The sequence below is a fragment of the Apostichopus japonicus genome, chromosome 12 (assembly GCF_037975245.1).
Source record: "Apostichopus japonicus isolate 1M-3 chromosome 12, ASM3797524v1, whole genome shotgun sequence".
Lineage (NCBI taxonomy): Eukaryota > Metazoa > Echinodermata > Holothuroidea > Aspidochirotida > Stichopodidae > Apostichopus > Apostichopus japonicus.
The window spans coordinates 16600285-16614581 of NC_092572.1; the positions used below are offsets into that span (position 1 = coordinate 16600285).

General features: G+C 37.4%; 1 protein-coding gene across 1 annotated transcript in view; it reads right to left on the reverse strand.

Annotated features, from left to right (window-relative positions):
- Positions 1-14297, reverse strand: part of LOC139978065 (gamma-adducin-like) — a 37870-nt gene that overhangs the window by 18453 nt on the left and 5120 nt on the right. The window contains exons 7-12 of the mRNA XM_071988022.1: positions 9010-9090; positions 7652-7857; positions 7044-7287; positions 2602-2766; positions 1365-1781; positions 257-367 (exon numbers count right to left, since the gene is read on the reverse strand). Of these exons, the coding sequence (XP_071844123.1) occupies positions 1473-1781; positions 2602-2625 (333 nt within the window). The 5' untranslated portion in view covers positions 2626-2766; positions 7044-7287; positions 7652-7857; positions 9010-9090 and the 3' untranslated portion in view covers positions 257-367; positions 1365-1472. The remainder of the gene's footprint in view (positions 1-256; positions 368-1364; positions 1782-2601; positions 2767-7043; positions 7288-7651; positions 7858-9009; positions 9091-14297) is intronic.

The following is a 14297-nucleotide window of genomic DNA, read 5'->3' on the forward strand; positions in this document are numbered from 1 at the left end:
TACAAGGGGAGAACCCTACCTACGTGGGGAGTCCGCTTCAACGAATCCAGGGCAACACCCACTGATACACTTTTACATTATCTTTTTTTTTACCACTTTTTCTATAACATACTAGATACATCATTCACTCCTCGGAAGACCGAATTAGGGGAAAGGCCAAAAATGGGAAAGAAGTGAGAGGAAGGAGAAAGTGGTGACAAATAACAAAAATAAAACAATCAATTAGAAATAACAGTGTATAACGTCATCAACGTACAGTTTAAACCTTCTTCTTGTACTCCTTATGATCTTGTCCCTGTCTTGCAAACTGTTGTGGATCGGTGATAGTGACTGCATCACCACTCTTGGGGTCCTTGTCACCTACCCACTGTGAAAAATGTAACCAGAGAGAAGAGTTGTGGATGATGCATAATCACTGGGTTTCCATTTGGCCTGTTTCCTACAAGATTTCTAACTGCAGGAGCGTAGCCAGGGGGCGAAGGGGGAGACCGCCCCCCTCGATTTTTTTTTTGGATTTGTTTTATGATATCGAAGTTTTATAGTAGCTGTTATAAGAGGTTTTAATATTTGTTCACCAATAAATTAACTGTGTCTGAATTTTCGAAAATTCCCTGACCAACATTCTTCATCATACTTCCCTCTACTCGTGCAATTTTGACCGGTCTGTTAGGGGTTGAAGGTTTTTTTTCTATATTGGTTGTCCATAGATGATATTTTGTGCAACATTATGGGCATGTTTGAAGTGAATTTGTTTATTCAAATTCTGAACAAATAATGGGCTTGAAAACCTCAAAAAGTGGGGCTGACGGGTATTGTGGGCCGTTACGTAGTATTACCTACAAAAGCAATGATCCACAGAAGATGCAATGAGGTCCAACATGATGTGTGACTGGTGTCAATCTTAAAGTAGGTAATGGATGAAAGAAAAAACTATTTGGAAAAAACTTGGTTCTCAGGCAAAAGTGTTCATCTGGTTGGTCATTTTCAAGCCTGAGAAGTGTCATTTTAGGTGATCTGGGGGCTATCAAAACCAGAAATTTTCTTGTACGCTGCGTGCCAACCGATGGTGGCCCTCTTGGGGCATGAAAGTTGCTACGCGCCTGCACCCAAGCAAATGTACCCCATCAATATTTGAAACAAATCACCGCCCCGGATCACATTGTCCAGAATGGTGACAATCCCGCTTCCCCCTCCCCCCCAACAACCCTTCTATCCCTGTTCTCCCTCTGAAAAGATCAAACATTTGCTAAATAAATAGCAAACAAACAAAGGATGACTAACTTCTGATAATTCCATCTGTAGGACATTTTAGATTTAGATTTTTTTGTTTCTGGAAAGTGCTAAAATCAAAACATTTTCATCACCTTGGCAAGTGCCTCTTCGATGTCTTGAATTGTCAAAGTCCCCAAGTTGCCCAAAATTAAGGATTGTGTCGGGTGATTCTGTCAAACGGATGATGTGCCTACCACCAATTACATGTCACTACTACTCAGGTGTATCTTTGTCTTGTAGCCCTCGTCTTCCCCTTTCTCTCCCCAGTTGGCGTACTTTTGAGCTACCTCCACCTTGGAGTATGTGTTTGGCGTGTTCAGCCGTTTCGTCTTCTCCTCTGCCTGCCTCCTGTTCAACATCTTGATCGGTGACTCGTATCTGCTCTTCTCAAATTCGTTGTCGTAGATGTAGATGAAGTTGGTGGAGGCTGCCGGGTAGCCGACCTCGCTCTTGGGCTTCAGTTCGTGTATCACAAACGGCTGGCCGTACACGTTGCCTGTTATGTAACCCTGTAACAAATTAAAAAGTTCCTGTGATCAAATTTTTGTGCTGGTTGCAGATCTAAGTCACTCTTACATCTAACATCAGCAGCACAACATTCCTCCATCTTTGTCTTCTTTGCTGTTTTACTTATGAAATGATTACATATCAAGTCTTCCACAAGTATCTCTTTGAAAATCTCACACATTTGGTCTTTGGTGCATTCAGGACAAACTAATTGGAACATTCCGTTTCTATGCCATTTCCATGAAATACTGCACAATTTTGGATGCAGGTGATCTTGAAACTATTTTCAAAATGGGTGGGGTGTGCGACAGATCACTTGTAGGGAGCTTCATGAAGTTCCCCAAACCGATAAAGTTTGGATTATGTTCAATAGCGTATGAAACCATTCTGATTATTAAGTCAAGAGCTTGCCAATACTATATATATATATATATATATATATATATATATATTGAATCTAAGAGAGTATCAAGCTGTAACAATTAGAGTTTCAAGTAAGACACAAATCAAATCAAATGGTGTATCCAACCATCCTGATACGTCACAGCTGTTTACTTTGACTGAACGAAGCTACCTGCTTATCCACACTGACTTCCTACAACTCACTTCTCACTGAATTATCTCACTTAATAAAGCGTATTAGCTTGGTACACATATGATCAAAAACCTCATACGTTAACTAGCGACGCCATCGGTTGGCAATTAGCATAGTAAATGCTTGCTATATCTGCCCAGATCTTTAAATGCAAATAAGGCTAGTTGGTCTGCTGCACAGACGTTGCAGGCCAAGTGAGTTGGAATTTTTGCATTTTGAAATCTTACCATATTGTCCAAATGTCTCATCATGGCTTTGAACTCCAGTTCACCGACCTTCAGTTTGTGTCCTGTCTCACTGACCCCACCTGCGTCCTTGGCAGTCCCTTCGCCGACCTTGTCTCTGACTTCATCCGGTAGGTGGATGACATTATCCAGGCCTACGGCATGTATCTGTCACGAATAATTAGCATACGGTAATGCGTTTGAATGCAGTTTGTTGTTACATTATCGAACACAAGTCTTACGAGCGACTCTATTAATCACTCTTATTCCTCCTATGTCGTTTCTCGTCGCTGACTTTGCTCTGCTGGTCCTAACACTACTAAGGAGATTCTTATATTTGTCATCTTGTATATGCCATCCGAGGAGTGAAACTCAACAATTTCATATAAGAGAACGATAACATCGTACATGATTTGCCGAAGAAACCATCCGTTTGGCGTTCATGCTTCAAAAATACAAGACCCACTAAAGGGTCGTTTTTAGCTTAAATCCGGTTTGAACTTTCGTCCTTTTGATGAAACCTTTGAATCCTTCTCAATTGAAGCATTTTGTCTTCCATCTCTCTGTCAAGGGACAAAAGAGCTAAATACTGCCATTACAGAACAAACACAGAAATGCACTTCTCCTTCAACAGGCAAATATTTAAGGAACTGTCTGTCTGGGCAATAATACTTCATTTGTTCCTATCCAACAACAAAAATTTGTCTGTCAACAAAACTGGACCAAACTTGGCTATTTGATAATTTGCTCTTTAATGAACAAAAAGATGTCTCTTCTCTATGGTGGATATAACCAATGCCTGGATTCTGCAAGGCACCTTGATAGCAAATAGGCAAAAGCATTATGTACAATATGTATGAGGTACAATAGAAGCATTGTAACACTATCAGGAAAACGGAAGTTTGTGTTTATAAGCCTCTTCTCCAAACGATTTGATACAGAATCCTGTGGACGCCTGCGGGCGCAAGCTGAGCTCATCAAACTTACAAAGACCCTCAGGAGCATCCCAGCTTTCCTTTCATGATGTTAGTGTCATCACATGTATTTATAATACGCTCTCTGGCTAAGGTGAAGTGCACAGGCGCGGCAGTATTTGAATATACCGCGGAGGATTGAAAACTGAAGCCTTTCCAAAATCTCATCGATCATATTCATAGACTTACTGTTTTAGTATTCTGTGCTTAATACTCCGTTTTGAATAGATATTTATTCCTCTTGAATGTTATTCAACTTTTATTAGCAGATTGAATTTGAGTTAGCAGAAATAAATGTTTCAGTTTTTGAGTCGGACTAAATTTATTCCAGTCCTTGCAGCCCGACTGAACTTTATAAACATTAGGCTGAAACTTGGAAGAAAATAAATTTTATCCCACAGCGATAGGCCTAGGCCTAAATATCCAATAATGAATGTTCAGAACTTGCTGCAGTTATCCAAGAATATGTAAAATATTGTTGACCCATCAAAGAAGACCAAGCCTCAAAAATGTGTTATTTATTGGATGAAAGATCAACAAGTTAGTACAGAGTCGGTGATGGACAAAGAAAATGCAACTGAAAATGCAGTCTGCTTGATAAAGTGGAGAGGAAAGGGGCCGTATTCTAGAAAAATCATCAAAATAAGTGGTATGTTGACCTTTTTTCTGTTTCATTTCTATGTGTAATCATTTGAAACTTTCTGACAGTGGCACAATAACCAAGTTCAACTTCTAATTTTCTCCTGTCTTGTGCCACGATAAACAGCATCAAATTAATAATCAAATTAAAATAAGACAAGGCTACATGTGTAGTATATTTCTTGTTTAGGCCTAAACTTATAGGGTTACTACAGTTAAGCTTATTCTTATGGGTGCATGGGGCAATGCCCATGTTTGGTAATTATTTGGACATTCAGTACTTGGATTTTCCTAGTTTTACCTATTCAAACTTCACGTTCAAGTCTGACGTTTCTCTTACCGTACTACAGAGATTTTATTTACCATTGAAATAGCGTTATAAAAATGCAAAATATTTAAGTGTTGGGCATGCAGGGTTTAATGTGATTACATTTCTGTTTTTCATATGTGGTTATATGCAAGGAGCCAAATTTTTCATCATTTTAATAATTATTACAGGGGGGGGGGAGGGCTAGTAAGGTTATATATAAACTTTGTGACATGTTGTAAGACATGTGTAAACATGCTTGCTTGCAAAAAAAGTGGGGTCTAAAGCCACTCATCTCTCCCCTGCACTGCGACGTCCCTATATTATGCACTGAATATTATATATTATATTTTCCGTTTCTGGTGGGTGGTTATTGTGCCAATGTATATTTGTGCCCTATCATTATTAATTATTTCTATTTGTTTTTTGTTCAGAGTACATTCACAGTATGTGTGGCAGAAACCAGTGGACAGAGCCACAGCCACAAGAGATGAACAAACGGTTTGCATACAAGTGCACGAATGCTCCAAGATACATGAAATTGAAGAAGCTGTATTTTATTTTTGTTTTGTTTTGTTTTGTAATTTTATAGTTGTTGAATAAAAAAGGAGACTTCAGAATTCTGGTTATTCTCATTATTTGTTTGGAGAGTTTTAATCAATAACTAGGACAACAAGCTGGCCAAATTCCTAACTCTCCTTACTTGGAACTGATTAGCATACAAGTATTCAATAAGTATTCGAGTAAGTATTCAGAAACCTGTTAAGCCTTCATAAAATAACTAATTAGCATACAAGTATTTGAATACTAGCGAATAAGTATTCGAGTAACTATAAGTATTCATCAGAGCCGAATTATTTAAATTAGCAAATACTTATATGTAAATGAGCTAAGTATTCAAATAGCTATTCCAAATCTACTCGAATACCTATTCGAATACCTATTTGAATGCCTAACAGGTATTCGAATACTTCACTCATTTACATATTTTGGCTCTGATGAAGGCTTATAGTTATTCGTATTAGTATTGGAATACTTATTTTGTACTGGGTGTTATATGGTAAATTTTCTGAATACTAAGGAAATCTTTGAATACTTTTTGAATACTTATCGACTATATTCGTGTTAGGTAAGGGTAACTTTATTAGAAAGCAGATAATCCGCTTTGTAACGACCATTGTTTGTTACCCAGACTCGACAAAAAAAAACACACACACCGATTGATAAAATTGTAGGTTGACAAAACCCAGACAACCAACTCTTGATGCTGCAGGGAGAAGAGAGGACCAAGTACTCCCATTCCTGCCCATCAACACCCCCCACTTCCCCCACCACTTGAAATCCTAACCCACTAGTAAAGTGTGTTGCTGAACCTTCAAGGCATACAAATAGAAAACTCAATTATGACTTTCATGAATGATCTCTAAGGGAAATTTTTCCCACAGTTTCAACTGGTAGCTTTTCTAAGGATTTACATTAGCCAAAAAACCCTGGTTTCCAAGGTCAATAATGAAACACATCTCCCAGGTGGGTAACCTTGCCCTTGGGGTCACACATCAAAAAGAATATTATGGGAACTTTATCGCTGAATGTCAACATTATTAGTGCACATACATGTTAGAAAGCAAATATCCCCTACTATGCCTTAATCCAAATCCATAAATCCGATTTAGAGTCGGCAAGTCGCATCAAGACTAGCAATTACCCCAGTCAAACATACTTTTTCAACCGCTGTTATTTTCTTTTCATTTCATGGAGCAGGCTTTGCTATTGCGGGTGGCTTTCTGCTGTTACTCAGAGCCTAGTTTGACTCAGGAAATAGCAAACAAAAGTTTGTACAGAAGCGGAATCTTCGGGGGTGGAGAGAGTTGAGGAGAGTGTAATGACTACATATTGATACAGAAGTAGACTATGCTAATGGCAAAATCAAGTTCCGTGTAGGCTAGGAGATACAATCATTCCCAAGACAATAAAAATTCCAAATTGATTATATTGTAAACTTCATATTGTAACTTCAAAACTTTGATTTCTTATGTGTTTTGCTGCAGGGCGACAAGTTTCCATATCTTATGGACTATCTATCTATCTATCTATCTATCGGACTATCTATCTCTCTCTCTCTGTCTCTCTCTCCACCTCTCTCCACACCTCTCTCTCCACCTCTCTCTCTATCTATCTCTCTATCTATCTGTTTGGAAACAGTTGGAAAATTTCACATAACTTTTCTCAGAGGAGAGGGTCATAACAAAGATTAACTCAATCCATACCATTTACTTTGTGTTTAGAGTTGACTAATCTTGTCCATTTTCAACCCTAACCCCCTCCCCCCCCCCCCTTACCCCATTCCCGGCTCTTTAAAAAACAGCTTAAAAAAGGAAAACTCTGTAACTTTCACAGGTCTCCAAAATATTCTGAAATTGAGGAGAATGAACAAACTGTAACATAACCAGAAAACATTTGGCCTCACAATGCTAAGTTTTACAAGCAATCCGACCACGTTGGACCAAGTCCAGCTAATTCTTTACCTGTATCTCGCATGCTGCTACACAGTTGAGGGATAGGAAGTACGCCTCCTCTATGGACCCACCACAGCAGACGATACCATGGTTATGCAAGAATAGGATCTTGTTTTTGGGTCCAGGGGCCCTGATGATTTGATCCTTCTGTTCCTCCTCGACCACGATCTCCGTGTAGTCATAGTATAGAGATCTCACCACAAATCAAGGCATCTTGACTGATCGGCAATAGGCCACACTTCATAGTTGAGACCTGTCAAGATTCAAAGCAAAAAATTCAAAATCCTCCATATTCTATGACATCTTTGCTTTTAACGATTTGCTTTGGTCAACAACTTGCAGGAAGGGTAATGCTAGGCAAACATATTGAATATTCAAAGAACATTTAAAATCCTCCATAATCTATGACATCATTGCTTTTAAGGTAGTTTTTTTCTTCTTTTTCTTTTCTTTTAAGTGGTCAGCAAATTTATAAAGTCAACCAGGTATTAATCAAAACAAATCGAAATGTGACAAGTCAAGCTAAAGATCTTACAAAAAAGTGATCAAAATCCAATTAAAGAAAAAAGGAACCTGCTCTAAGAATCATTAAAGTAATTAATAAGGTGGATACTCACAGCAGCGGCTGCCGAAGTGTGCACATGTTAAATGCATTTAGTACCTGGTCTGGATTTATTATTATTATTACTATTGCTTTGGCAGACTTTTAACTTTGAACACTATCTATCAATATGTAGCAACTGCTTTGAAGTTGATGAGAAAAACATCTTTTGGCCGAGAAGCATCGAACATTGGGGTTATTCCACTCATCTCCAGAAGTTATCTGTTGATCAAAAAAAAATCCCTTAGCTCATTGTTGCCTTTAAATAAAACAGTGAGTGACTTAATTATTTAGATTACACAAAAGAAGGCAAAACTATATCAACAAAAGAATGCAAGACAATTGATCAAGTTAACCATTAGCTAGCATTTGAAAGCAGTAGAGAAGACCAGCATATGCAGAGAAGTCTCCTTGATAATTGAAACAAACACTGTTGTTCTATAACTCTATAAACACTACCTGGCAATTGATTGGACATTGTTTATATATAAAGGATTGGGTGGTTAGAGAAGTCTGGTTGCGACATCCAAGGGGGGGGGGGGGTGGGTGGGGGGAGATATAGTATGGCAAGGGAAGGCAGAACTCAGTTTTTCTCTTTAAGCGCTGGTATTTTGTTCCCCACTAGCAAGCTCTACATCAAAAAATAGGAGGAAAAGGAAAACAAATGTGTAATAAACAATGCTTGATAAAATCATAAACTAGCTTTTAAATGTTGGAACACTCCTTTAATGCTCAGAAAATATTAAAGAGTGAATGGCTCCTTTAATATTAAGGAGTAGAAGGGCTCTTTTAAATGCTTATGCCATGCAACCCACAATGCATCTCATGTCAAAAATTAACCTTCTATTCTAAAAATCATGGCTATAACCGACATATGATAAAAAAAAATAAGATATAAAATCTTAAATTTGTCCAAAATCCATAACCATCTAAAAAAGTATTTGCTTTGTCAATAGATGATAGCTGAAGGGAATCAATACAGCTTATATATTACAACTCTTAGTGTACATATGACCAACTAATCCCAATGCCATGGAATACTATTATGTACCAACGCCAACAACATTATGTACACAACAGTTACCTTTATCGAACACATGGACACGGCCATCTTATACTACAAAAACTTGTGATAAAACTGAGGGTGCTACTGGCAAATACCGCAGAATATGTACAACCTATCTAGCCTTATGCTGTCTACCAACAGAAATCACCTACAATATAAAAATGAAATGCAAGCAAATATGAATACTTGTAACGTCTTCGTTCACATACTGAAATAATTATTCCATCTAGTACAGTAGTAGCAGGCATATCACATAATATAACACATGCTTGGACCTAAGATGTTTAAAAAGTAAGGAACGAACTTACCTGATTGTACCTGGTCTCCATAGCTGCCCTCAGCATACACTGCAAACGTACATTTTCTGCAACGCCTAACTTCACGTCAAACTACAAAAAAAGCATCATATCAGTCAAAATCTTAGAAAAGTTACAAATGAAACATGTTATTACCTCATAGAGCTTTTGATGATAAACTGACGCAGGGAAGGTTAATAAAAATAACTGATATTTTTGGATATATACATAAATCTTAGATTTCGTGTATAAACCACGTTGTCAATGGTCCTGACCACAAACTTTTTCAGGTTCCTTACCCGCAACTTCCTGGAGTTTTGAAGGCTGAAATTGCAAATAAACTAGTGCATATCCCTACACCAGTTTGAAGGGTCACATTGCAAATAAATTAATGCATATCCCTACACTAGTTTGGAGGGCTGAAATTGCAAATAAACTAGTGCATATCCCTGCCCTAGTTTGGAGGGCTGAAATTGCAAATAAACTATTGCATATCCCTACACTAGTTTGGAGGGCTGAAATTGCAATTGACTAGTGCATATCCCTACACTAGTTTGGAGGGCTGAAATTGCAATTAACTAGTGCATATCCCTACACTAGTTTGGAGGGCTGAAATTGCAATTAACTAGTGCATATCCCTACACTAGTTTGGAGGGCTGAAATTGCAATTAACTAGTGCATATCTCTACATATAAATAGACCTATCAAAAAGCCCAATCCTTGAGATCAATTTTAAGTTGGTCTGACTTCATGAAGTCAAAAAATTGGATAACCAACCGTTATTGGATAACCAACCGTCAACCTGTTAACACTGTTCCTTGAGGAGCTCTTATATTTTCTACTTTCTAATGATCTCCGAGGTTAAATAGAGTGGTTTTCACTACATCATTGCAAATTGTATTATTTGAGACACTAATTGAGACAATATTTAGCAGAAAATTTTATTTTATTCCAATTTTGGAATACTTTTTCCACTGGAGATCTCGGCAATGACGTCTTGCGACGTTCGTTAGCCTACAAGATTGTTAGTACCGATTCTGCGAGAGTGGAGAAATTAAAAGAGTGTAGCATCAGAGTTGCCGACAGTTCATATAAAGATACTGAGATTTTGTATGCTATCATGAATGATGTTGGTAGAGATGGAATTGCTAGTTGTGTGAAATCTTTGGGATGCTGGATTATCACATTAAAAGCAAAGGAACAAGCTGATCTTATTTTGGACAGTGGACTCCTCGTGAATGGGAATCAGTTTCTACTGGTGTCAACAGAACGTTCCTAACTGTTAGTGTTTTCGGAGTACCTTCATTCATACACGACAAAGATCTAACAGGAAAACTTTGAGTATCGGTGTAAAATAAGAGGCGAATGGAAACGAAAGACCTTCCCCAGATTCCCAAATATCAAGAACAGAATACGATATGTACAGTTAGAACTACCTGAAGAACACAAGAGTTTGCCTTACGCGATTAGAATTAACAGGATTAATATGAACTTAAAGCACAATGGTCAAACTAAAGTATGCAATCTGTGTTTGGAAAGTGATCACATCAGGAAAAACTGTCCTAACTACAAATGTAAAGTTTGTGATGTCCAAGGGCACCGGGAAGCTAATTGCCCAAAGGTCAGATGCTTTAAATGCCAAGAACTTGGACATAAAAGCTTTATTACTTTAATTGTCCTGAGACGTTTGAAGAGTATCGCCATGACAACACAGACGCTGGCTCGACCCTAGATACACATGAAAACGAAACACAATATCAGTCTGAGGGATTAGTCACTGGGTCAGTTGAACAGGACGATCACGCTATTCAAGAAGCTAACAAGGTCAGGGCACAGAAATCCGAACAAAACACAGATTCAACAGCAAAGAAGAAAAATAACGCGAACTCCAGGCACCCGAGTAATCCTAACCAGGAGTCAAAGAAAACCCACCAACAACAGTTGAACTGAACAAAAGATGACATTGCCAACACAAAAAGTAGTAGAACAACGGAGAACACAACCGGAGACTGGATCTCAGCGTATGGAGGGGGCAAGCACACAAAGGGGGAAACATCCAACCCCACAAAAGGCAAATATCCCTAGACGAAGACGGCTTTCAAACTATCAGACTAAAGAAGAAAACATTTATTCCTAATCTCAGCAGAGCGAGAAATGTCAGAACAAAGGATTCTTCAGCAGAACCTATGCAAAGATGATGGCGTTCATGTTATACATTTATTTATTTATAGCGATGCAAGCTGCAAAATACCTTGAAACAGGGGAGGAAGCTATCACATGCAATTACTACGATATTGTTTCATACAACAAGATGTCTAGCGAACACATATTGTCTTTATTCCATCATAATAGTCGAAGCCTTAACAAAAACTTAGACGACATAACTACATTTACGTCTCTATTGAAGGAGGATTTCTCTGTCATTGGATTTACCGAAACCTGGCTTACTGCAGATATATCCCCCCTAATCCATATCAATAACAATACGCTTGTTGAAAGGCATCGTCTCGAAAGGAGAGGTGGCGGTGTTTGTTTATTTGTTAACAACGATTTAAATTTCAAACTCAGAAATGATATAAGCATTTTCAATGATTCTGTCAATGTTCATAGAGGTTGACATAACATCAGCAATGAAAAATTATACCATAGGCATAATTTATAGGCCTCCAAAAAGTTCACTGCATATTTTTCTGACATACGTAAACAAAATTTTAACCCAACTCCCGAATGAACGACATAGTGCGTACATTATGGGTGATTATAATATCGATCTTGCTGACAATATTAAATCTGCTAACTTTTTAAACTTACTATATGCCAGTGGATTTTTTCCTACTATTACCAAACCTACCCGTGTGGGTTGCACTTCTGCAACTCTTTTAGATAATGTTATAACCAATGATGACTGCAAACTAATAACTGGTATCTTTGTAACCGATCTCAGTGACCATTATCCATTATTTCTCCAAACTGCCATACACAAAAGTAGGCAAAGGGGCCCTATGTATGTGAGGAACTACTGCAAAACAAATGTACAGAATTTCTTCTCAACAATCCGAGATGCTTCTTGGGAAAATGTTTCATCCCAAACTGATGCAAACATTGCCTATTCTATGTTTTATAACAATTTCAATGCCATATATAATCAATGCTTTCCTGAGCAACGCGTCACCAAATCTAAGAGACGTCGAAAGAGACACCTGTGGATTACTGCAGGTATTCTAGTTTCTATCAAAAGAAAAGATAAGCTATTTAAAAGACATATTAAGAACCTGTCTGGTGTAAATAAAACTATTTATTCTCAATATCGCAATAAGCTCAATCATGTTATCAAATTTTCTAGAAAATTATATTTCAACAATAAATTTGATAATGCGAGGAGTAACCCAAAAGGCACATGGGATACCATTAACCAACTACTCCGTAAAGGTCGGAAACAATCATCGTATCTGTCTCTTTTTCAAGGATGGTGACAAAGAGATTAACACCGACCATGACATTGCTAATAAATTTAATGACTTTTTCGTCAATCTAGGGCCATCACTGGCAAGTAAAATCAACCACAAACGTAAATCACAGGAATCTGTGAACATTGATGTTAACACTCATTCCATGTTTTCTCATCCTGTCAGTGAGGAGGAGTTGTTAAAAACAGCAGCCTCTTGCATGAAACCCGATAAAGCAGCTGGATACGATAATTTTAAGCCTGGTTTTGTAAGACATGTTATCCTATTTATTACCAAACCATTGACCCACATTTGTAATTTGTCATTCAATACCGGTATTTTTCCTGATATGCTAAAAATTGCCAAGGTCATCCCTGTCTTTAAGAAAGGGGATTCAGAAAACTTTGAAAATTATCGACCTATATCACTATTATCATGTTTTTCCAAAATAGTTGAAAGGCTTATGTATAATCGTATTTTTAACTTTATTTCAAAATATAACATTTTATGCCAGGAACAGTATGGATTCCGTCCTGAACACTCCACTGAGCTAGCACTAGCTGATGCCATTGACAATTTGTATAGTAATCTTGACAAGAATAGTACCTGTGTCGGGGTTTTCCTGGACCTCTCAAAGGCCTTTGACACAATAGACCACACAATTCTGCTTAATAAATTACACCGTTACGGCATAAGAGGAACCCCTCTTAATTGGATCGACAGTTACTTAGCAAACTGCTACCAATATACATCCTACAAAAATGCTCATTCCCAACCGGAGAGAATTCAATGTGGTGTGCCACAAGGCTCTATACTTGGTCCATTGCTTTTTATCCTATATTTTAATGACATTACCAATGTTTCTGATAAAGTTAAAGTTGTTTTGTTTGCTGACGACACAAATATTTTCTTCGTATCACAATCGAGAACTTTATTTCATATTGAAGTATCGACTGAATTAGACAAGTTCAGCGACTGGTTCGCTGGCAACAAATTATCATTGAATATTGATAAAACAAACTATATAGTTTTTAATACTTCTAAAAATTTTACACAGAATGCTGATATTACTATGGGTAGTAAAAGACTACAACAAGTCAATAGTACTAGATTTTTAGGCGTATATATAGATCATTAACTTAAATGGTGTGACCACATTACAACTGTCTGTATTAAAAAAAAGTTGCAAAAAACACCGGTGTTTTAGCTAAGCCTAAGCATTATCTGCCACAACATATATTAAAGATTCTCTATCAGACATTAGTCCAGCCACATATTACGTATTGTTGTAGCGTACTAGATATACCAATCTGAATCCCATTTGTATTACCCAGAAGAGAGCAGTCCGCCATATAACACATGCCAAACCACGGGACCACACAAATCCTCTTTTTAAGCGTTCTAAGTTGTTAAAAGCTGATGACATTATTAGGGTTAACCTTGCTACATTTGCTTTTAAGGCATGGAATGGACTGTTACCAAATGCTTTTAATGACTACTTAATATGTAACAGTGATATTCATCATTACAATACCAGATCTTCAGGCAATGCACATTATAACAGGTATAATTCTACAATGGGGATGTTATCACTGAGGGCACGTACAATCAAAACATGGAATTCTCTATCAGACAATATTACAAATAAACCTTCTGCAAAATCATTCAGAAGAAACTTTATTCAAAGAATTATTGCATCTTATTAATTGAACATGTTCATTTTTTCTTATATATTTTGTTTTCTTTTTCCTTTTCTTTACAGGGAGTCCTCTACTTTGTTAAGACATCTGAAGGTTTTTTAGAGGACTTCCTATCACATTGAATATATTCACGTGATAAACAAATCAAATTTGT